Genomic DNA, 24,565 nt, shown 5'->3' on the forward strand with positions numbered 1-24,565 from the left:
TTATGATGGGGGTGTGGGTGGGGGAGTGTTATGGGTGTGTTGTGTGTGTGGGTGTGAGTTTGTATGTGTGTTTGCATGAGAAAGGTGCAAACTTTTGGTAGTTTGCACCTTTCTCATGCGAACGATTTGCCCGCGGTACTTTCAGCCGCGGGCAAATCACTCGGATTCATTATTTCACACGGCATGTAGGTATTATGTGAAGCTGACAAAGGGATAGATGAATTTCTGAGAACAGTCAATGAAGGAATATTTATTAGACACCTAAAGCATCTAACATTGAGAGTGCAAAGTGTGTTAAGTAAAGTAGGAGGCGGTGACGAGCATACAGTAGAAGTAGGATAGACTTCTACGTAAAAACAAGAGAAACATGGCACTTCCTATAATTAAAATATTGGGCCTCATTCTACCTTTGCCGGTATCCTGGCGGTAGAGCCACCAGGATACCGGCAAATATAAATACTCTTTCTGGCACCCATGATGGGATTTGCTGATTTCCGGCAATGCAGGCTTTTTTTGCCGGTAGGGCACCTGGCTTACCTCCAGCTGGAGGTAACCCCGGTGTCCCACCTGCAAACCCGTAGTCGGCCAGTGCTGTATAGTGCTGGTATCCAAGAATACCAGCAGTAGTTTACCAGACCGGACGACTTAGAATGAGGCCCATTGTATGGAGAAATGTAATAGACAGCAGTCATAGAAAAATAGTAGGGAACATATAGAAACTCATATTGGAAAGGTAGCATGGAACAGCAGATGTGTGTGCCATTCTAAAACAAAATGTATTTTGATAAACAGCTCTTCACACATGTAAGAAAACGAGGCTGCAGAGTAACATTCACATTTCCAGTGGTAAGATACAGTTCATTTCTGCTTGTCTCAGACGCTGCAAAAAACAAGGTCAGACTCCCTGAGGGAAGATGCAAAAAGCTGCACAGAGATTGGCTAGTAGCACAGGGTGCAGCAGGTTCCCAAGCCTCAAACAAGTGAAACACATATCAAAATGGTGTTCTTACACATCACTTTAAAGTAGCAAAATGAAGGCCACAGTGTGGTGAGAACAAGGTAGTGTGCTGAGATGTGCACCAGACGAAGTTGATCGGGCAGAAGAGGCACACTGTCCCCTGGCAGAAAATACCCACTTCAGATTGAAGCTACAAGTACCAAGCAACATGGGTACTTCAACTAAGAATATAAGCAGTAAGTATTTATGGCCATAGAAGCAAGGAGACCCTTGATCAGGATAGGGAATGTAATAAGGAGTCAGGGAAGGGTGGGAATACATCAATCGTTCTGATACCTCTTCAAACCAAATATATTTACACTGAAACTCACCCACACATTAATGCACAGTTCAGTTTTGCAAATGGTCTTGGAGCAAAGGGGCAAGAAGTAGGCCCCAGAAAGTCATGTAGTCCCAATCTTGGAAAAAGAAAGATGTACCAAAAGGTGAAACATGTTTCCAAGAGGAAGTCGCAATATTAACTGTCAGTTGTACCGTCAAAAGGCTGAGAACGGTCAGATGGTGTCACACGAGAAAGTGATGAAGTATTTCTTTTTTGTTGCCACACTTGCCACACCTCACAAAATGGTCAGCTAAGAGGGAAGAAACCCACCATGGAACACTCGAAGTGGGGTAGCCAATGGGAAACTGATTTTTATCTTGCAAAATGTGAGAATCTATGTCATCCAATCAGGAACTAACCAGCTAGATAACCTGAGTATTAGGTCATTGTCAAGAGGAGGACATTAGAATGGTCACGATTAATAGGATTGGCCAACAGGGCTTGGCATTGTATAGATTCCTATATGGGACATCAGCCACTGTCCCATCAGCGAATGTGAATTTACATGTATCTCGGAACATAGTTAGGAAACACGATGTCACTCCTGCCTATAAAAAACGCTATTTTATGATGATATGTTGAATGATTTTTTAATTGTTTCCGGCCGAGGCTGCATGTAATAAACTTTAATTGTTCTTGCTTCTTTTATTGGCTCACTGGATTGATTTATGATGACTTGGGGTTTTGGGCCTACCTTACATAATGGTATTTAAATGTTTCTTTCCTGTTGTCATTTTCTTTCCTTTTGTTATTTCTTATAAAAAGGTAGGAATCCATTCGATGCATTGGTAATGGATTGCACTCAAACAGGACTACAGGAAAGTCTGGATGAGGCAAATAAATATTTTGAAAGCAATGCCCTGAAGGTTAATCCATCTAAATCTTGTATACTACAGTCTATTAGGAAACCTACCAAAAAGCCCTTCAGATGGTCTATTGAGGGCTTTGTATCAAAAATCCATTTACTTAGTATTCCACATAAATAAATCCATTCACATGGTATTCCACATAAATAATTCTTTAGATTGTACATTTTTGTATGATTCTAAAAAGATCAAGCTACTACTTTTAGCCCAGAAGTTTTATTTGGAACATGGAAGCTTTTTCAGTGCTCACTTTATTTCATTTTTTTATGGGGTTGAGTTGAATGCAACTTTGACCTCTGACACCTGAAATAAGCGGGACGGCCCCCATTGCAGCACATTCTTATCTTTGACCCGTTGTTTACTTATGCAAGGTATTAGAGGAGAAATTGGAATTTCATCATTATGGTTGTTGGCCGTATTGAGAAAGCTTAAGGTGCTAACTGGCATCCCAATAGCACAGGAAAAATAATGTATTATTTTAATCTAGTCATTCAAGTAGTTAATTTTCTTTCCCACTTTAACAGGGATTGCAAAACTTGGTTGAATTATTTAGACACAGAGAAGTATGATGTGAACGATTATAGCTACCCTGTTTTGAAAAGAAAATGTTACATTATGATTGGATGACTAATTATAACTATCTTGTAAATAATCCTTTGTTGACAAACCTTTTGTTCTGTTTTGCTGAACCTTTTAAAACCCATTTTTCTTAAGAAGGCTTCCTAGCAGATTACGCTTGAGGCAGTTTATGAATTTTCGATGAAACTTGCTCCCGGCTAATAAGATTTTAGGTGCCCGAATGGCGTTCAGAAATTTCTGAGAAAGTGTTGCTTTTGCAATGAGGACAATTCAGTAGAAACGCTGACGTATACTTATTTGCATTGGCTTTAGAAGAATTTGGGTTGAGACTACTGTTGGGTTGTCACATGTCATTTATTTTACATGTATATATTGTTATATGTTATGTGTATATATATGAAGCTTTTGTGAAAGGTTTGTAATAAACTATTACACAATAAGAACATAACAAACAAAGCAAAACAAAATGGAAGGAGCCCCTTAAGCCCCATTTCTCTTCCAATTTGATAGTTGGGCTAATGCATGTTCGCATCTGTGTGTTTTTGTGTGTTTTTTTTTTGTTTATATGCATCCCCCATTAAACATACAATGTAATAAAAAAGAAAGAAAACAAGCAATGAAAGAAAGCAGGTCTCCTGAAACAGATCCAGGATTTACAGACATCCACAAACAGCAGATGCACTGTTCTCGGATGGTTCGCCAGACCAATGGAGGTTTGTTAACAAACTTGCACAGAGTCACAGATGAAATGGCTCAGCGTCTGAAGGGTCCCTTCACAGCAGATGGTGCTAAGGGGTCGCATTCTTTTCAAATGTGTGCCTTTTACGCTCCGTTCTAGCTGAGCCTGAGGCTTTTCATACAGATGCCCATAAGGGTTTTCTTAACAATTTAGGTGGACATTGCTCAGTACCATCTTCTTTAGTTACACTTCTGTTCCATTATGTGTTTAAATATCTATGCATGTACATCCTGTTCACATCTATTTCAAATAATGCTTTATAGGTTGGAAGTCGATAGGCTACTAGGGTGTGGATTCCAGAGGAACCAATAACTTCAGATTTAGCTAGATGTGATGTTCTTCCGGTAAGCCAGGTTCATGTTTGTTCAGGTTGCTGGTATGTGTATATTTCCCGCATACACTGTCCCTTGTCCCTCTTACATAGCTGATTACCATTACGGCCAAAGTATGTGGGCACCATCCAGCGCTTCTTTCCTGTCCTCAGTTGTAATTGGATGCTATGCTTAATTCCTTGATTTGCATGTCCTTTTTGATTATATTCAAGTTGTGTCCCTTATGTTATAAAGATTCTGCACATATTATTCTCCACAACTGATCAAAATGTATTTTTCTTCCTTGTGTATTCTTTCGAGTAGTGTTAGTTTACTGACTGAAGCTTCTATAACGTTATGAAGACTGATGAGGTTTATATCCTGCATATGTTCTCTCCTACAGCACAAGACTGTGTTGGTGAATGGTTGATTCCTAACATTAAGTGCATTTACAGGGTTTTACTTTTGTGAGCGCTCGCTCATTTTGTTTAAGATGACTTTGACAAATGAATTGTTTCTGGTATACAGGGCACTGATAAGGTTTTTCATCTATGTGGGTTCTTGCATGTTCATTTAGATGGGTTTTCATTTCTGACATTCAGACATTTTTGTTTCTGGGGTTAGTGTAATATTATTGTTTTTATGTAAAGAGAGCTTGGCGTTTGTACTGAAACTCTTGTGACATTCACTGGTTTTCTGAGTTAATCTTTTCTGACATTCAGTGCACTGATATTGGTGTCTCTGTTGTTTCCTGCCAAGTATAGTAAAACAGTTTTTCGCTGAAACTTTATTGACATTCAGTGCACTGCTATTGGTCTTCTCCAGCGTGTCCTTTCATGTAGAATTAGATTACCTTTAGCACTGAATCTCTCCTGACATTCAGAGCACTGACTGTTTTCAGTTGATTTTTTTCTGATATTCCATGCACTAAGGCTATTCTCCTATATGTTTTCTCTTATGTTGAATTATAGTTCTTTTACAACTGAATCTTTTCTGACATTTAGTACACTGATATGGTTTTTCTCCAGTGTGTACTCTCTCGTGAATAACACAATTCTGTTTACAACTGAATCTTTTCTGGCATTCAATGCAATGATAAGGTTTTTCTCCTGTGTGTGTTCTCTCATGATGAATAAGACTGTTTTTATAGCAGAAGCATTTGAGACATTCAGCACACTGATAAGGTTTTTCTCCTGTGTGTGTTGTTGCATGATGAATAAGACTGTTTTTATAATGGAAGCATTTTAGACATTCAGTGCACTGATAGGGTTTTTCTCCCATGTGGGTTCTCCAATGCAGCCGTAGACTGTTTCTGTCACTGAAGCTATTCTGACATTCAGTGCATGGATAAGGTTTTTCTCCAGTGTGTGTTCTCTCATGCAGAATATGATTGTGTTTGCGACTGAAGGATCTCGGACATTTAGTGCACTGATATGGTTTTTCTCCTGTATGTGTTCGCTCATGCAGCCGAAGACTACTTTTGTGACTGAATGATTTCTGACATTCTGTGCACCGATAAGGTTTTTCTCCTGAGTGCGTTGGCTTATGCAGAATAAGATGACCTTTCTGACTAAAGCATTTTTGACATTCAGTGCACTGATACGGTTTTTCTCCTGTGTGTTTTCTCTCATGCTGAATAAGATTGTTTTTCTGGCTGAAGCATTTCTGACATTCAGAGCACTGATACGGTTTTTCTCCTGTGTGTTTTCTCTCATGCTGAATAAGACTGCTTTTGCGACTGAATGATTTCTGACATTCAGTGCACCGATAAGGTTTTTCACCCGTGTGCGTTCTCTCATGCAGACTAAGATTGTTTTTCTGGCTGAAGCATTTCTGACATTCAGAGCACTGGTAGGGCGTTTCTCCTGTGTGTGTTCTCTGATGCAAAATTAGATTGTTTTTATGACTGAAGCATTTCCGACATTTAGCGCAAGGATATGGTTTTTCTCCTGTGTGCATTCCCTCATGCAGAACAAGAACGTGTTTGTGACTGAAGCATTTTTGACATTGAAGGCACTTATATGGTTTTTCTCCTGTGTGGATCCTCTCATGCCGAATAAGAGTCCCTTTCTGACTGAAGCCTTTTTGACATTCAGAGCAGTGAAATGTTTTCTCGAGGGTAATTGCCTCCATGTCTGCCTGTGGTACAGAAACACACAATGGCAATATAGAAGCCAAGGTAGCTAATCAATGTTGCATTCATAGGGATTTAATGGTGTAGTTAGGCAGGTCTAATTGTTGGAAACTCACAGAAACAGAGCTTCAATTTGAGCACATATGTGGAGCTTCCTAAAACAGACTAGGTTCCGCTTTTCCTCCAAAACATGCATCTGCCTGTGTGTAAACGTCTGCATTGCCTCTTGCCATATCTGTTTAAGCAGGGGTAAAAGAAATCGTGCTGCAAGTTACTAATCAGGCATACAATGTCACTTGCCACCTCAGTTCGCAGCATTTACACAGCACACAATTTCTTACTCACCAAAATGTAATTATCCCTAGCCAATGGATATTGATGAGTGCACAGTGTGAGGCTTGAGATTAACTATAACCTTAATGTGTCCATATTGCTGTACCCCTTTGGTGTACAGCACTCGGTTGTTTCCCAGCCAGATTTAAGCTGTAGAAAACCCAATACAAAACAAAACTCATTCCAGAGTGAGGGCATACATGGACACTACTTCTATTTCACCTTTCCGAATAGTCACGAGTCCTCTATCAAGATACCTTTCACCTGAATTTCATACATAGTCAAATGTATGGGTTGTTTCTATTAGGTGCCCAATATACTTTACTTGATGAATCTGGCTGTGCCAATGACAGCTGACGGTTGTGTAATACCATGCTCTCTTGTGTGCTCTCTCGTGGTGCGCTTCGTTATGTGTCACAAGGTTTTCTGACAGCATGAAGAAATAGGTTTTATAGCCTAATGTGTCTATTGTCATGGGTCATCGCATTTCATTTACAGCAGAGGTTTCCTCTCTGGACTTCATGTTGATATAATCTAGATCCTGTTTCAGTTCATGCATATAATGGCCTGTCCAGTTGGATTGCTTTTCTTCACACGATTGGTACTTGCATGACCTCCAGTTTTACAGTGCACCGTTGCATACGTTTCAGAAGCCTTTCCTGCCCCTAATTCTCTGAACTCTCATATGTTCCGACGACTCAACTTCGGACACTCCATGATGTATAATTGAAATATGTGGGACTGAAGACACTGCTTTTCCAACCAGTCATGTTCTTGACTTTCCTGATTGCTTCTGTAATGCATCTGGTATCTGCTTTCCTTTTCTTAGCTCCAACGCTCCTCACCCTTACTCCATATATGACATTTTTAGGGTGTTTGTTTTAGTGCATAAGTTGTTAAGTCTTTTCTGATCTTGCGACAATGACCTGGAGAAATAAAATAAAAGGATATATTTCTACATGTGAAATTGTGACTAGAATTGGCATTCATTTACTGAAAGGAAGTATTCTGTGAATTAAAACAAACAATTAACTCCAAAGTATATTTTCTGTCCATGTGTGATGGGGATGGAGCAGTGTGTAGAGTGCCTAAAACCATTAAAAGGTAAAGCTGAATTTTAAAGCAGCAGAAATAAATCAATATGTCACACTTACTCTGTGACAATTAAAGACAGGAAGTAGAAGGAAAACAGCCACCAGGCTGCATCAATTGTACCTTCTCCTAGGAAAGACTCGAGCCGAAATCACATTTCTGTCTTTTTTCAAACTAATAATTGAAGAAATGTTATTTAGTTACGGTGAGCTTAAACACCCTCACTCTTCTTGCTAACTTACATAAACATACTCCACCTGCCTGTGTACAGTAGTACATGGTTCAAAGGTTCACACAAGGACACAAATAAATAGAAAACGATCAAGTACCTACTAGGTATTCAGGAGGTGTAGGTTTAGAAGATGTTGGTATTCACATAATCTCACGTGAAAGCATTATTGATTTCTGATAATCATCCATATTAAGTATGACATGGATTATCGGGGATGAAAAATGAATTGTTCTGCAGTTCTTGTTGATTTGCTAAAATTTTTCATCCCATTTTTATTTGTATGTTTCTACAAAAGGACACACTTTAAATACATTGCAAAAAAAATAAAATCACTAAAAGCAATCCAAATGTACATTAAAATACCCAACTCCTACTTTCAAAGGGCACAAAAGATTGTTTCACAATAAAGATTAAAGTGTGAATATTCTTCATAGATACCTAGAACATTTACAACTCATTAACTCCACTCTCAGTTCCATTGCTGGAATACCACAGCTGCGCTCATTGAATGTCCAACTGTCCAGATGCCTGGTTCGTCTCTACTGACTGCCTAATTGCCGGATTGGACGACCCAGGTCCGTTGACTTCCCTGCTGCTTAGATCTGTCAGCCCCAACAAAAACTAAAGTATTCTTCTTGAATTATTGGACCTATTGCAGTGCCCCTGCAGGCCAGGAACTTCACTGAGTGCAGCTCAGTGATTTTGTTCAATGCCAACTGCAACTATAAAGAAGCCTACCTCAGGATAACCTGCAATCAGCAGTTGAGTTGTGTATGAAACATTTTAACATTTTAACTGTGATCCCATGATGAGACCATTATCATGAGGTAGTCATTAGAATGGTCACGAGGGATAGCATAGGCTAATAGGGCTAGGCATTGTATAGAGTCACCTACAGAGAAACAAAGACTGTCAAATCAGCAAATATGAATTTAAATGCATTTTGAAACATTGGGCCTCATTACGAGTGTGCCGGTCCGGTAACAACGGTTCTGGTAAGCTACCGACCTGGCGGGCGGAACGACACCCGCCCGCAGACTTTCACGGAAGCACCAGAACTGTTGTACACAGTGCCGGTGCTTCCGTCCTCCCCAGTCCCATTGAGTCATATGGGACTCAAATGGGAATGGGGAGTTACTTTTTCCGGCGCTTGGCTTCCGGGGCGGCCAGGGCTGTAATGCCCCAGTAATTCCCCAAAGCCAGGCGCTGGAAAAAAACATGACTCAGGCTGCAGCTGTGCCTTTTTTACTGGCACGGCTACTGTCGAGGTCGTAATGAGTGCCATTGTGTAAAACCTTCACTTCATTTCTCATTATAAAAGCAGCCATTTTATGATGTAACACTGAATGATTGTGTAATTTTTTTCATGGCTTATTGGAAAAAGAAGAAATAGATAGCTGTATTTTCAGATATTCCTTTCTCTCATTTGCGGTAGGACTACTCCTGCCGTCTCCACATTACAGCCATAGGGAGACCCAATCATCTGGATGTTTGCCTTTTTGGCTGAGTCTTCACAGCACACTTTTTTAGCTCCCTAAACAGACCTATATTTGAACTAGAGGCATGTTCTCTCTAAGTACAGGATAGTAAAATAATAATTGACAAAATACTGACTCAGAATTAGTTTGACCCCATATTTTAAAACTCCTAGAAAATGTGAGGCTTTATAAACTGGCCATCCTGTCCATACCACGAATTATAACAAGTAATATATTACCTGTGCTGTCAGTGAATTGGATGCCATCAAACGAGAGAAAGGAATATCTGAAAATACAGCTATCTATTTCTTCTTTTTCTATCCACTGTTCGATAGGCGGCACACGAGCGCCTGCCAGGGATAGCGTTAGGACAGGCAGGGATAGTTAGAACCTTCTCTGTCTCTTTGTTAGCCCTCTTGTTTTTTGACAAGCCCAGGCAACTAGTCTAAAGTTTCAGACAGTATAGGAAGGTACACGTTTCCTTCCCGACACGTGACAGGACGCAACCATTTTTCCTTTCGCTTCCACATACCTTGAGACATTATAGATCACACAATTACTCATGAGCACCTAATGTGCTCGGCCGAGTACATAATGTTGGGGTTTGACTTCCCTTTTCCTTACACATATGGACAAAAACAATGTATTAAAGATGCTACCCACTCCTACAGCGGGAGTGGGCAAGTGGATCTATGCACTAGAAAAGCAAACAGCAGGAGTCACATTAGCAGTGGGAGACATGAAGAGCTTACATGCCACCATATTAGAGGATCAGACAAACACCATTTGGGAAAAAGCAGTCAGGAGTTCAACTAGAAAATGACGCACACGATGGAGTTCCACTTAATAATTGTCGAGCCCATGTATGGATGCTCTTAGAAGAGCATACCCAGAGAAACCTGACATGGGATCAATCATGGCATGCACAAAGCGAGCAGATGAAGACCCAGCATTGTACTATCATTACATTCAGGAAATGTGGAGGGAAGAAACAGGCAAAGCATGCGATAAAATCATAGCAATATTCTACCATGTGTAACATAAAGGTCTCCCAACAGATGTACAAATAGAGCTAGATAGAATAGTGGGCAATGAAGTTAAAGCATGTGGCGAAATAAACTGCATATAGTACATTATTAAAATGCAAGCGCGAGAAAGGGAGCGAAAAGGAAGAGCAAGATCAGCGAGCAGAAGCGAAGTTAGTGCAGAAAAAGCTAGCAATGGTAAGAATGGAAAGTGTGGTAGTCACAAATTCCACAGATGGGCGACAAGATCAGGAACACCAGCAAGGGAGAACAGGTAATTTGGGGAAATGATAGAAGAAACACAAGAGGGGTACAAGGAGCAAGAGGTCATTCCCAACAAGGGCGAGTGGCAGGATTTGGAGGATTGAGACCGAGATTCGGAGGGGCATGTTGGACATGTGGAAAAGTGGGACATGTAGCGCGAGATTGCAGAAGCAGCCCACCCATGCAATATCATCCAGGTGCACCCCCAAATCACTTTCTGGCCTATGATTCATCTTGCAGGGCACTAACATAAGGGGGATACGCCACGGGTTCTGCACAGCTACAACATCCAGGCCCACAGCAGATAGGGGATGTACAACCTCAAATATCGCGCATAATACCACACAACAGGCACCTTCCCAAGCCATAACACTGCCATGGGAGCAGAACGCACTGCAGAGAGGGAGAGTAACACATTATGCAGGAACAAGTATCATGGCAGATAACGTGTTCCTGCTCCCAGCAACAAACATGTATTCACAATAGGACAGCCCACAGCGAGTCCTGACATATCCTGTCCCATCAGTCACCCCGGACCCAGAAAAGGAACCTAAGGTGGGAGTTAAAATAGGAGACAGGATGTTCACCTTCATGATGGATAGAGGAGCTACAATGTCCTGTTTAAAGGAAGGAAGGCTTCCGTTGACCAACAAATGTATGGACACGCACAGATTCTGTGGGGCTATAACAAATGTTCCTTTCACAGAAGAATTCCCTATTACCATAGAGACAGAGGAAATGTTAGCACCATTACTGTACAGCAGAGAGATACCAGTAAACCAACTGGGCAGAGACCTAATGAGTAAACTAAATATGACAATTTCATTCACAGACAAAGGAATAGTATGCTCCACACCAGGCATGCACTATACCAGAGTAGCCGCAGTAGTACAAGCACTATGCAGCACTAATGCACTGCAAGTGCTCAAACAACTGTTCATGTACGCACTGACCGTCCTGATTGGATGGCTCCCAGTAGTCCAAAACATATTTTGCTTCCCTGCGGAATTCCTCTTCAGAACAGCAGTCCCATAAAAGAAAGCACCAGGAGCAATATTTACTTTACGTATAGATGCAGGGTCGCCAGAAGAGATGCCTTCATATTAAAAGATACAGATCAACAGGGAATAGAATGGCGCACAGTACTGTGCATTGACCCCCACACTACCATTCCACACTACCATTAAGAGAAATAACTGATGAGCATTTATTCGCAGACACAGAATCAGAAGGGGAAATACAGTTTGAAATGTGTATACCTTGTCACATGGTAGTACAACACAGAGAGGTACCGCAGACAATATTAGTTGCAACAGCACAAGCAGCATAGCTGTATGAGGACTTGGTAACAGTGTCCAGTCGACTATGGACAGACAACCCCCATGATGTTGGATTATTGAACAGCATAGGAGCAGTGAAAATCAAACGTAAACCTGGTGCAATGCTCCCCAGAGTGAAACAATATCCACTATCCAGAGAGGCAGATGAGGGAATAAATGACACCATTACAGCATTAATTGAACAAGACATCATAGTACTATCCAGGTTACCATGCATCACTGCAATATACCCAGCAAAAGGCTCATTATACAAGATCGCAGGCCTCTTAACAATATAGTGGAAGCAAAGTATCCACTAGTGCCTAATCCAGCTTCAATACTCTGCAAAATTCCTACAGGGCCCACATATTTTACTGTGATTGACCTCAAAAATGCATTTGCTCTGGCCCTTACACCCAGATTCCCAGCATCTCACAGTGTTTTCCTACCACCGATGGAGGTTCCAGCACACATGTTTACCACAGGGGTACTGCGAGTCCCCTAGTAGCTACAACAGGGTCCTCCAGATGGACCTAGGGAACATACAGATGCCGAGCACAGTGCTGAAGTACATAGACGATTTTCCAGTTTGTAGCACCACAGAAGAGCAGTGCAGAGAAGACACAAACAAACTCCTAAAACTCCTTGCAGACAAAGGATACAACGTGGACAAAGAGAAGTTGCAGCACTGCCAAAAAGAAGTAGTGTACGTAAGGCAAATACTATCCGCAGCAGGGAGAAGAGAGACACCAGACAGAGTCACTCCAATCAGAAACACATTGCACCCCAACACAGTAAAAGAGATGCAGCAATTCCTAGAGCCGTATAATTACTGCAGCACATGGCATTTTGATTATTTCACATATGTCAGTTCCTTGCTACAAGCACTCAAAGATACCCAGAAAAAGAAAGGAACCCTTCAATGGACAGATGAAATGACAGAATGTTTGAATTACCTAAAATCAGCCATAAGCAATGCCCCAGTTTTAGGAACACCAGATTACAACAAGCAGTTGTATCTGTCTTCACAAGCAAATGGACAAGTAATGACCACAGTCCTCACACAGAGATCTTCTAAAAAACACCTAAACCATTGCAGCAGGCTTTTGGATCCAGTCATGCAGGGGCTCTTCCCATGTGAACCGGCTCTAGCAGTTGGGGGATTTGCAATTCAGAAATCCGGCACTATCATAATGGGGTGTCCAATACCATTATGGGCCTCATCACGAGTTTGGCGGTAGCCCTTAAATCCGCAGTAGCGCTGTTACTGCCGGATTAAAGGGTCCACCAAATCACCGAGATTTTGCCGATTTTTGGCACGTTTACCGCCGGGGGGAAATCCGCCAGTGGTAATAGCGCAATATTGCCCCATTGAGCCAAATGGGGAATGGGGAATTCCCGAATGGGCTCAATGGGGAATGGGGATTTCCTGTTCGGCCAAACCTGTGATCCGGCGCTAATAGCGCCGGTGGGTTTGGCGGTAGGGCTAATAAGACTAGTGCTATTAGTGCCGGCGTTACCGCCCAACTCGTGATGAGGCCCTATTTGTTGAACATACAGTTTTTTAGAGAGAAACAAATCTACCGTCGCTACACAAAGAGCGCCTGGGTATGAAATCATATTGTCCAACCCAGCCATCAACATAGTTAGGTGCCACATTGTAAACCCAGCATCGTTTGTAGCCAAACCCGTTGAATCACAAGATCAGGTACATGATTGTGCTGTGTATGAAGGACAGCCAGAAGACAGCAGCAGGGTGAATGAGAATCACTTGAAACAGGAGAAGTACTTTATGTAGATGAGTCATCAACGATAAATCAGAGAATGGTCAGAGGTACACAGGAGCAGCGTTGGTGAAACATGCAAAAGATCAGGAAGAAGAATACCAGACCGTAATGCAAAAAAGTGACCTTTAAATTTTTTAGCACAAGCAGCAGAACTCATTGCACTCATAGAAGTACTCGAAGTGTCATTGGATGATGACGTCACCATATATACAGATTCAGATTATGTAACATCCACAGTCCATTCAGGTGTATCAAGATGGAAGAGGAGAGGGTACAGGAGATCAGATGGATCACCAGTTCAGCCTGCTGCACTATCAGCCAGATTAATAGACGCATTGAAATGTCCTCTCCATGTAGCGATTGTGAAGTGTGCAGCATGCTGTCATAAAGCCTACCCCCGGGGACCCAGACTAAGTCCAGCAACCCCGGAAGCAGGCATCAAGTTACCCCAAGCAAGCCCAACAACCCCTGCTAGGGGCTATTTGGGTGCAGTCTATGGCGCCAGGCTCATATGTAGTCAGTCCTGGCACCATAGGCGCCAGGCTCATAGATTCAAACTTACCTGATGCAGACCATGCTGCAAACTTACCTGATGCAGACCATGCTGCAAGAGCTCCAAGCCAAACAAGGCTTGGAAGGGACTATTTTACCTAGGGACTATTTTTTTACTCAGGTGGGGCTGGGGAGGAATACTTACCTGGGACTACTTTGGAGGCTATTTAAACCACGCCCGAAGAGCAGCACAAGCTTCGCGTTATTCTGCATCCAGCAGCGTAACGCTCACCGTGCCTGCAAGTCTGCATCCAGTCTTCTGCCATGCCCGCCTCGAGTTTGGAGCTCCTAGAAAAAGGGAGAAAGAAGGGGAAAAGGTTAGAACAAGAGCAATACCTTTGATCCTTACCTGAATTCCCGATCCATCGCGCCATCGAGCTGGAAGAAAGAAGTTATTTTATGCGCGTCGCATCGCCTGCTTCAGCGCCGCGCTGAACTCACCGGCCTTCGCAGCATCTTCAAATTTCACCGCATCCTCCTGCATGTTACCGCCGCACTCCGGCACCTAAGGAGAAGACAAGACAGCAAGGTGAGCCAAGGGAATACACAGAGGAATACCGCCCATAGACTTACCTGATTTTATCACCAGGGGTACTATTCTTCTTCACGGGTTGGCGCAGCTTCCACTGCATCCTAGCTGAACCCCGGCCCCTAAGAGGAAACAAAAGGACAGCAAGGTGAAACAAGGGACTAACAAGGGGAAACCCTCCTCACCACAAAAGACTTACCTGATTTTACCGCCAGAGGCATTATTCCCCGAGACGTCATACTTTCTCTCAGCGCCTGAATAAGGGAGAAAGCAACAGGGTACATATGGACATTATTTTATCGAACTGTGTTGGATAATACAAATCCTTACCAGAACATTACCGTTTGCCACGAGGAACTCTTCAGTAGGGTCAAGCTGCAACCTGCAAGGAATCGGACAAGAGTGAAAGTCAGGCATTTCAACTCTTACGAACTACATACTTACGGCGTCTTGCTGGGAATATCGGAGTCAATATTGTCCTGGAACTCACCAATTCCTTCGAGCCAGTGAAGCAACTGGTTATCTACGCGCCCCTGCGCTCACTGCAGGATGGAGAGCTCATCTTTTCAAATCATCAGGTGAGACTATAAGAGGGAACATCCAAGTTGATCAGTGGGGAGAACAGTGGGGTGGGGGGATTTACGCTCAACTGCATGAGTGGTTAATTCCCTTTCTCCACTTGCAGAAGAATATTTCTACGGGCCAAGCAAACGAAGCTAGGTGGGCCAGTCCAGTCCGTTATCTCGGCCCTACGTGTCACATTGGTGGAGACCGCAGCAGTTCAGTCCAGATTGACGCCTCTGTGGGAGCCAGGTGAGCGTAACAGAACGCAAAGCCTACCCACAAATTCCCACCCGGGCGTTATGGATACCTCAGAGACTGACCAATTGGCCCAATTACTAGGGGAACTGAGGGCTGAAGTACATTCCGCCCGTCAAGAAACCAATGCTCTTAGGAGAGAACTGATTTTGTCAAAGGAGCGAACTGATGATCTTGCTAGGCAACTATTGCAAAGCCAGGCTGGACAAGCACCCCTACCTGGTTCCGGGGGAAATCCAGCTCCTGTGTTATCGAGTAACCCTGTGCAAATAAACCTACCAAGACATATTCCATTAGCCCCACCCGAACGCTTTGCCGGAGGTCCTAAAAGGTTCGCTGTGTTTATGAACCAATGCCGCTTGCACTTTTTATGCAGACCTGGAGCCTTCCCAAACGATCAAGCCAAGGTAGCCTTTGTATTGTCATATCTCAGCGGCAGTGCAGCTGATTGGTCAATTCCACTAGTTACTCAGGATGACCCAATTCTTCGGGATTTTCAGGGCTTTCAAACTAGCATGGAAAGACTATTTGCCCGGCACTCCCAAGGACAGGCCCTGGATAACAAACTTTTGTCCCTACGACAGGGTAACCAGGACCTTCTATCCTACATTTCGACCTTTCATAGGTTAATAGTGGAAACTGGATGGCCTGAGGTAAAACGAATCACGTTATTTCATCGAGGGCTTCGAGGAGAACTCAAGGATGTCTTGGCTCAAGTCGTGAACCCACCTCAAGACTGCGCTGAATATATAGACTTAGTGGTCCAGTTAAATCACAGACTTCAGAACAGAAAGGCTGATCGAGCCAAGTTTGAGAATCGGGTGTTGGTCAAAACCCACGCTAACCCCAAAGGAGCAGATGCTTCAGAACCCATGCAAATAGGAGGGGTTAAAGGACCCTTAACCCAGAAGGAAAGAGAAAGGAGACGGCAAATGCAATTGTGTCTATATTGTGGAACTTCTGGACCTTTTCTACGGGATTGCCCTGTAAAACCACCCAAGAAGGTGGTAGGAGCTGCTGATAAAAGCCATATGGAGTCAGACTCGGGAAACGACCACGACCGACAAGCGTAGAGGTCCGCTTTCCGAGCTTGAAGAAGGATACTCAGACCTCGCATTTCATCATACCAATGGTCCTCGTAGATCCAGGGCAGCCATCACGTATGCATGCAGTAAGGGCATACATTGATAGCGGGGCCATAGGAAACTATGTGGACTATGAATTGGCTTCCAGGATGAATCTACCTCTCTGCCGAAAAAACCACCTCAGATGTCATCACCACAGTCGATGGAACTGAAATTGCCTCTGGGACTGTAACTCATTCCACCGCAGAGATGACACTATTGGGTCAGGATGGGCATCGAGAGACTATTGTGTTTGATCTAATCAAAGCCCCACAGTTCCAGATAATACTGGGGATACCTTGGTTGGAAACACATAATCCTTGTATTGATTGGCGAGAGAAGAGAATAACCTTCCCGGATTGTGCACAAACCTGTTACCCAAAGAAAAATCAGAACGCAGGCCTGGCCACAGTAACCACAGCAGTCATGCAACTACCTCCAGAATACCAAAAATTCCAGGATGTCTTCCAAAAGGAACAGGGAAACACCTTACCTCCTCACAGATCGTACGATTGTCAAATCGATCTCATACCCGGTGCACAACCCCCTTGTAGCAGGATCTATGCCCTTACGGAACCTGAGAAACTTCACCTACGACAATACTTAGACCAGTACCTTGCCAATGTCTTTATTCGCCCATCCAAGTCCCCTGCATCTTCAGCTTTGTTCTTCGTACCCAAAAAGGAAGGTGACCTCAGAACGTGCATAGACTACCGCGCATTGGACCAGATAACTGTTAAGAACCGATACCCGTTGCCTCTGATCCCTGAACTACTAGACCAAGTGAAGGACGCTTGTATATACACTAAATTAGATCTCCGCGGGCATACCATCTGGTACGTGTAAAAGAAGGCGACGAATGGAATACTGCTTTCCGCACTAAGTATGGGTTATTTGAATACCAGGTGATGCCTTTCGGGTTGTGCAATGCACCAGCAGCCTTCCAATACTTCATGAACGATGTCCTTCGTGAACTCATTGACGTTTGTGTTGTTGTGTATATCAATGATATTCTAGTATACTCCTCTTCAGTATCTGACCATGTGAAGCACGTCCGAGCAGTCCTTGAGAAATTGCGCCAACACAAACTATATGCAAAACTAGATAAATGCATTTTTCATGCCACAGAAGTTGAATTCCTTGGGTTTATCCTGACCCCAAAGGGAGTCCGAATGGACTCACGAAAGGTGGACGCAATCCTTAAGTGGCCATCACCAAGTTCAGTTAAAGGAGTACAAAGCATGCTCGGCTTTGCCAATTTCTACCGCAGATTCATCCCAGATTTTTCACATGTCGTACATCCCATCACAGCACTCTTGCGAAAAAAGAAACGCTTTATGTGGACTGAAGAAGCTGAAAATGCCTTCCAAGAGCTGAAAGTGAAATTCACGTCTGTACCTGTGTTAAAGCACCCGCGCCCTGAACTTCCATACATAGTGGTAACTGATGCATCCAGTCTAGCCATGGGAGCTGTCCTGTCTCAAAAGGACCCTGAAATTGGCCAGCTTCACCCAGTAGCATTTTGGTCCAGAAAGTTCTCAGCACCCGAGTTAAACTATGCGGTTACCGACAAGGAGTTATTAGCCATTAAATCTGCCTTCAAGGCTTGGCGGCACTATCTTCTCGGTGCCAGGCATACCATTACTGTGATCACCGATCACCGGAACTTACAGTATTTAAAAACAGCCAAGGCCCAATCGTCACGTCAACTCCGATGGGCATTGTTCTTTGACGAGTTCGATTTCGTGATAACCTATCGACCAGGTTGTAAGAATGGTAAAGCAGACGCCTTATCCCGAATAGGGATGGAAGAGGCAGAAGTGAACCCAGAACCAGTACCTATAATTTCCGAACAAAGGATTCTTGGCATGACTACTCTACAGACACTAGAGGACATTCAGGTAAAGATCCAGCAACTCTTTGATCCTACAGCCCTGCAGGACTGGGTAAAGAAAGGCCCGGACTACTCTGTCACCAATGATCTGCCTTATTACCAAGGGCGGCTATTTCTGCCACACAAGGAAATACAAGAGCTAGTCATTTCCCGTTATCATGATACCCTAATGGAGGGGCACCCAGGTATTGCAAAAACTGAAGCTAAAATTTAAAGACATTTCTGGTGGCCCACCTGGCGAAAGGATATTAAATAATTTGTGATGTCTTGTGGCATTTGCGCCCAAAACAAAAGTCAAAAGAAAAAACCAGCTGGACTCTTACAACCTTTAGACATTCCGCCTACACCATGGCACACCTTATCGTTAGACTTTATTACCGATCTACCTCCTTGTAATGGGTTTAACACCATTCTAGTTATTGTGGATCTTTTTTCCAAGATGGCCCACTTTATTCCTTTAAAAGGACTACCTTCAGCCTCAATCCTGGCCAAAGAATTCCTCGAAACCATTGTTTGCATACATGGATTTCCGTCCGTGTTGGTCTCTGACCGGGGCAGTCAATTAATTTCACATTTTTGGAAAAAATGCTGTCAATTGGCGCAAATCGATGTGAGGTTATCGACCAGTCACCACCCCCAGACCGATGGTCAAACGGAGAGGACCAACCAGACTCTCAAACAATACCTGCGTTGTATTATACATCAGACAGAGAGTAATTGGAAAGACATTCTTTGGATCGCCGAATATGCATATAATAATTCAGTACACTCTGGAACTGGACAAAGCCCCTTTTATACCTTATATGGGCACCATCCTCGAACCTCAGACCTTGACTCATCGCAAGACTTAGAAATGCCCGCAGTGGACCATCTGCACGCTACGATTACACAAGCCTTTAAGGAAGCAACTACACATTTAAAACAGGCGAAAGAAAAATAAAAGAAAGTTGCTGATCGGCATAGAAGTGATTCTCCACAATACCAAATAGGGGACCAAGTATGGTTAGCCACAAAACATACACCTCTAAAGGGAACACGGACCTTTAACCCCAGATATTTGGGACCTTACTCTATTAAGGCCATTATCAACCCGGTGGCTGTCAAGATGGACTTACCTGCTAATATGCAAATTCATCCCATCTTTCATGTGTCACTTTTGAAGCCAGTACAACCAGGCACAAGACTAACCAAGCCACCAGACCCCATCCTTGTAGACGGAGAACCCGAATTTGAAGTTAAGAACATCCTGGACTCCAAGCTGATAAAGTCAAAACTTTTTTATTTAATCGACTGGAAAGGTTACGGACCACAGGAAAGGTCATGGGAACCTAGTGTCCATGTTCATGCACCCCGATTGGTGAAAAAATTCCACAGAAATTTCCCAGACAAACCGAAACCACAGGGAAGAATGACTTTAGGAGGGGCCTTGGGGGGGAGTGCTGTCATGATGCCTACCCCCGGAGACCCACACCAAGCCCAGCAACCCCGGAAGCAGGCATCAAGTTACCCCAAGCAAGCCCAACAACCCCCGCTAGGGGCTATTTGGGTGCAGTACTGGCGCCTATGGCGCCAGGCTCATATGAAGAGTCAGTCCTGGCGCCCATGGCGCCAAGCTCATAGATTAAAACTTACCTGATGCAGACCATGCTGCAAACTTGCCTGATGCAGACCATGCTGCAAGAGCTCCAAGCCAAACGAGACTTGGAAGGGACTATTTTACCTAGGGACTATTTTTTTACTCGGTGGGGTTGGGGAGGAATACTTACCTGGGACTACTTTGGAGGCTATTTAAACCACGCCCGAAGAGCAGCACATGCTTCGCGTTATTCTGCATCCAGCAGCGTAACGCTCACCGTGCCTGCAAGTCTGCATCCAGTCTTCTGCCACACCCGCCTCGAGTTTGGAGCTCCTAGAAAAAGAGAGAAAGAAGGGGAAAAGGTTAGAACAAGAGCAATACCTTTGATCCTTACCTGAATTCCCGATCCATCGCGCCTTCGAGCTGGAAGAAAGAAGTTATTTTATGCGCGTCGCCTCGCCTGCTGCAGCGCCGCGCTGAACTCACCGGCCTTCGCAGCATCTTCACATTTCACCGCATCCTCCTGCATGTTACCGCCGCACTCCGGCACCTAAGGAGAAGACAAGAACAGCAAGGTGAGCCAAGGGAATACACAGAGGAATACCCCCTATAGATTTACCTGATTTTACCACTGGGGGTACTATTCTTCTTCACGGGTCGGCGCAGCTTCCACTGCATCCTAGCTGAACCCCGGCCCCTAAGGGGAAACAAAAGGACAGCAAGGTGAAACAAGGGACTAACAAGGGGAAACCCTCCTCACCACAAAAGACTTACCTGATTTTACCGCCAGAGGCATTATTCCCCGAGACTTCATACTTTCTCTCAGCGCCTGAATAAGGGAGAAAGCAACAGGGTACATATGGACATTATTTTATCGAACTGTGTTGGATAATACAAATCCTTACCAGAACAATACCGGTTGCCACGAGGAACTCTTCAGTAGGGTCAAGCTGCAACCTGCAAAGAATCGGACAAGAGTGAAAGTCAGGCCTTTGAACTCTTACGAACTACATACTTACGGCGTCTTGCCGGGAATATCGGAGTCAATATTGTCCTGGAACTCACCAATTCCTTCGAGCCAGTGAAGCAACTGGTTATGTACGCGCCCCTGCGCTCACTGCAGGATGGAGAGCTCATCTTTTCAAATCATCAGGTGAGACTATAAGAGGGAACATCCAAGGTGATCAGTGGGGAGAACAGCAGGGTGGGGGGATTTACGCTCAACTCCACGGGTGGTTAATTCCCTTTTTCCACTTGCAGAAGAATATTTCTACGGGCCAAGCAAACGAAGCTAGGTGGGCCAGTCCAGTCCGTTATCTCGGCCCTACTCGTCACATTGGTGGAGACCGCAGCAGTCCAGTCCAGATTGACGCCTCTGTGGGAGCCAGGTGAGCGTAACACATACACCAAAAGGAAAAGACGCAATTCTGCACCGTAACGCAGCTGCAGACGCAGCCATAAAACAGGCAGGTTATATATACCCTTTCCAATGGAAAGTAACATGCCTGTCATAGCAGTGCAACAGGAACAGCTACCAGAATTGTATAGCTCAGTGTCCATAGCACACATTGTAGAATTGTAGGAACAAGCGCTAGCTGAGAAGAAAGCATTATGGCTGAATCAATGATGTACATTATCAACCACAGATATGGTAGGGAGACAAAACAGCACAGGTAAAGTAGTGATGCCTTTGGAACTACTAAATATTGCCATGGAGCAACTCCGCCACCCATCACATGCACCTAAGCAGCACAACGCTGCTAACATCAGTGAGGAATGGTTTGTACCAAACCTGGCAAAGCCAGTGGATAGATTTGTGGCCAATTGTAATACTTGTCAAATGTCCCACCTTGGTTCTACAATGAAAACATAGGCAACATTGCCCGGCACATCAGGGCCTTCAAGGAACTCCATGTCAACATCATTGACATGGTGAACAGGTGCAGTACCTATTACTATATGATCATCATAGTCTGCCCATTTTCCTGATGGATTGAGGCTGGTCCGTGTGTGAACGCTGATGCAAAATCTGCAGCCAGAATTCTGATCAGAGAGGTATTTCCAAGGTAGGGAATATGCAGTGTCCTGAGGTCCAACAACGACCATCATTTTGCAAACAAATTCTTTAATGAGATTACAGAATTACTGGGTATCAAACAAAAGCTCTGCACAGCATGCCACCGACAAGCCAACTGGATTGTTGAAAGATTGAACTGTTTGTAGAAGAATAACCTGGCAAAAATATGGGCAACGCTAAAGAAGAGCTGGATTTATTTGCCAGCCTTTAGCACAGTTCAGTTTGCGCAAACAGCCATGCAAGGACCACCATTTGTCACTGCACGAGGTGGTAACACGTAGGTGGATGCACATGCCATTTGACACAACACGAACACTGACAGACAGACGCTCACAAGAGCGTGGATCTCCTTGGGCCAGAATTTAATGCATATCTTAAGAATCTGTCAACATGTGCAAAAGATTTGTAACATCAGGTAACAACCAAGATACATCAAAGGGCCCCAGCGAACTCAAGCAACACAGAAACAACACAGCCCACGCAGCTACATCCAGGGGACAGCGTCTACATTAGACAGCACAGTCGTAGAAGGAACCAGCCCAAGTTCACTGGTCCCCATGAGGTCATCTATGTAACGCCCACTGCTGTGAAACTGAAGAATCACAAAGCATGGGTGCTTCTGTCAGATGTCAGAAAAGATACCAGCACAGCAACAGACCTCCAACGAGAAGCAGAGACTGGAAGCAGAACCAGTAATCAAAGTTGAGTCGAGACTATGAAATCTTATTTACGGAGAATACGACCATTTGGGCGAACAAGAGCTGAGAGGTCGACACAGATTTTAGACAGAAGTAGAAAAAAGCAAAAAAATGAAACAGCTGTGTGTACGGATATGTTGTTTATTTTTCTCTCTTCTTTCTTATTCTATAATGAAAATAATGATTGTAGGCAAAGTGGCAGAGTTTCTTGGCTTTACTCAACAGGACCCGTGAAGGATGGACCCCCTTTGCAAGAAGGAGTTGCTGGGATGCTGATGCCAAGAGAAAAAGAGGAACCAAGCACTCTTGGAAAGGCAGCAGTGTCGGTCTTGGTGGTGTTCTCCGTTGGATGGGTGTTACTCCAGTCATGGAAGTCCTAGGAAGGCGAAACTTTCTGTGGACTCCAAAAAGGCCTGGCTGATGAAGATAAGACCCCTGGGGACCTTGGATGCCTTTCAGTGGCGATGGGTGCAGTGCCTGAAGTAGGTGTCGGGTTTCAGGATTTTGCGGTTCACTGTCTTTTGGATCTTTCGGTGCTGCAGCCACAGTACGGACGTCCAGAGGCTTCTGGCGACCTGGACTCGACTACTTGACTGGACCATGGGCCCTCACCAAGGCTGGACCCTGGGGACCTCTTTGGATTTAGGTGGCGGGAAACCCACCGGTGGACTTTCCTCTGCACACATAAATCTGGAATCTTCTTCTGTGGGAAAAATTGGTCAGATGTCGTGTCAGGGATGTCCTGTGAAGGATTCTTTGATCAGGTGGACATTTTGCCCCTCTGGGTGTCAAGCAGCACTACACCAAGGAACCCACTTTTCTGGGCTGTAGAAAGCAATCTGGCTTCCAGCGGTCTCAAACACTCCTCAGGACCCTGGGGGACAAAACTGGACTTCTTCTTCCACCCAAGATTTCTAAGCACTCCTCTTCTGGACTCACGAAGAGCCTTTCTCTGTACAGCAGGCACACAGGACTGGTTTCCAGGGTATATCTGATGAAGGGTAGCAGGTGCATGATAGTCCCTCGTAACGCAGGAAGAGGTCTCCTATTCAGGTCCTCTCTTGGATCAGTCCTTAGAAGAACAGCGCTGCTTTCGGATCTCGAGGAAGAAACGCAGCAGCAGACTTCTTCCTCTAGCTGGGCTTCCAAAGAATAGCTTTTTCTTGTTTCAGCTTTGACTTCAGCTACTGAACAACAAGGTGAGTGAGAGGTCCCTAATTATACACATTTGTTTCCCATCCACTCAGGCTGTTCCAGGCTCAGGCAGCCAATCATTCATGTGTGCATTTATGCAGACAGTTTGCCAATCAGGCTTACATGCATTCAGGACATTCACTCCCCCCCAGACACCTATAACACAGAATGTGGATTAGAGTAAGCAGCCAGCCTTTAAGAACACTACACTGCAGTCACACCAGTTTCAGTCAGGGCTGGCCCAGGCATTGTGTCACACCAAAACCAGACACCCATAACACAGAATGTGAGTTCTCTTCAGACTCTATTCATGCAGGTCACCCCAAGGGTGTACCCATAACACACAGTCCCTGGGAGGACTCCAGTCATTCTGACAGGAGGCAGCTCCAGAGCCACATATGGCTCTTCCACCCAGCAGCCAGTCAGGAGAAAGGGATAGAGTCAGGGCTTCCCAGGACTTTGGGAAACAAGGTGTAAAAGCAATAGAAACCAAGAGGCTACAGTAGCCATCTTGGCTTTCTCAGGAATCCACTGATTCCAATAGCAGGGCCTGGGTGTCCCATAAATGGAGGTCACTCAGAGCCACTGTCAAGTCAGCATGTA

General features: G+C 44.3%; 1 protein-coding gene across 1 annotated transcript in view; it reads right to left on the reverse strand.

The window, feature by feature from the left end:
• Positions 1-569: 569 nt before the first annotated feature.
• The window catches only part of LOC138489302 (zinc finger protein 84-like), a 78,053-nt gene continuing 54,057 nt past the window's right edge, over positions 570-24,565 (reverse strand). The window contains exon 2 of the mRNA XM_069617000.1: positions 570-7,228. Coding sequence (XP_069473101.1) covers positions 4,769-5,968 — 1,200 coding nt within the window. The 5' untranslated portion in view covers positions 5,969-7,228 and the 3' untranslated portion in view covers positions 570-4,768. The remainder of the gene's footprint in view (positions 7,229-24,565) is intronic.

Source organism: Ambystoma mexicanum, chromosome 9, assembly GCF_040938575.1.
Source record: "Ambystoma mexicanum isolate Mex_15411 chromosome 9, UKY_AmexF1_1, whole genome shotgun sequence".
NCBI lineage: Eukaryota > Metazoa > Chordata > Amphibia > Caudata > Ambystomatidae > Ambystoma > Ambystoma mexicanum.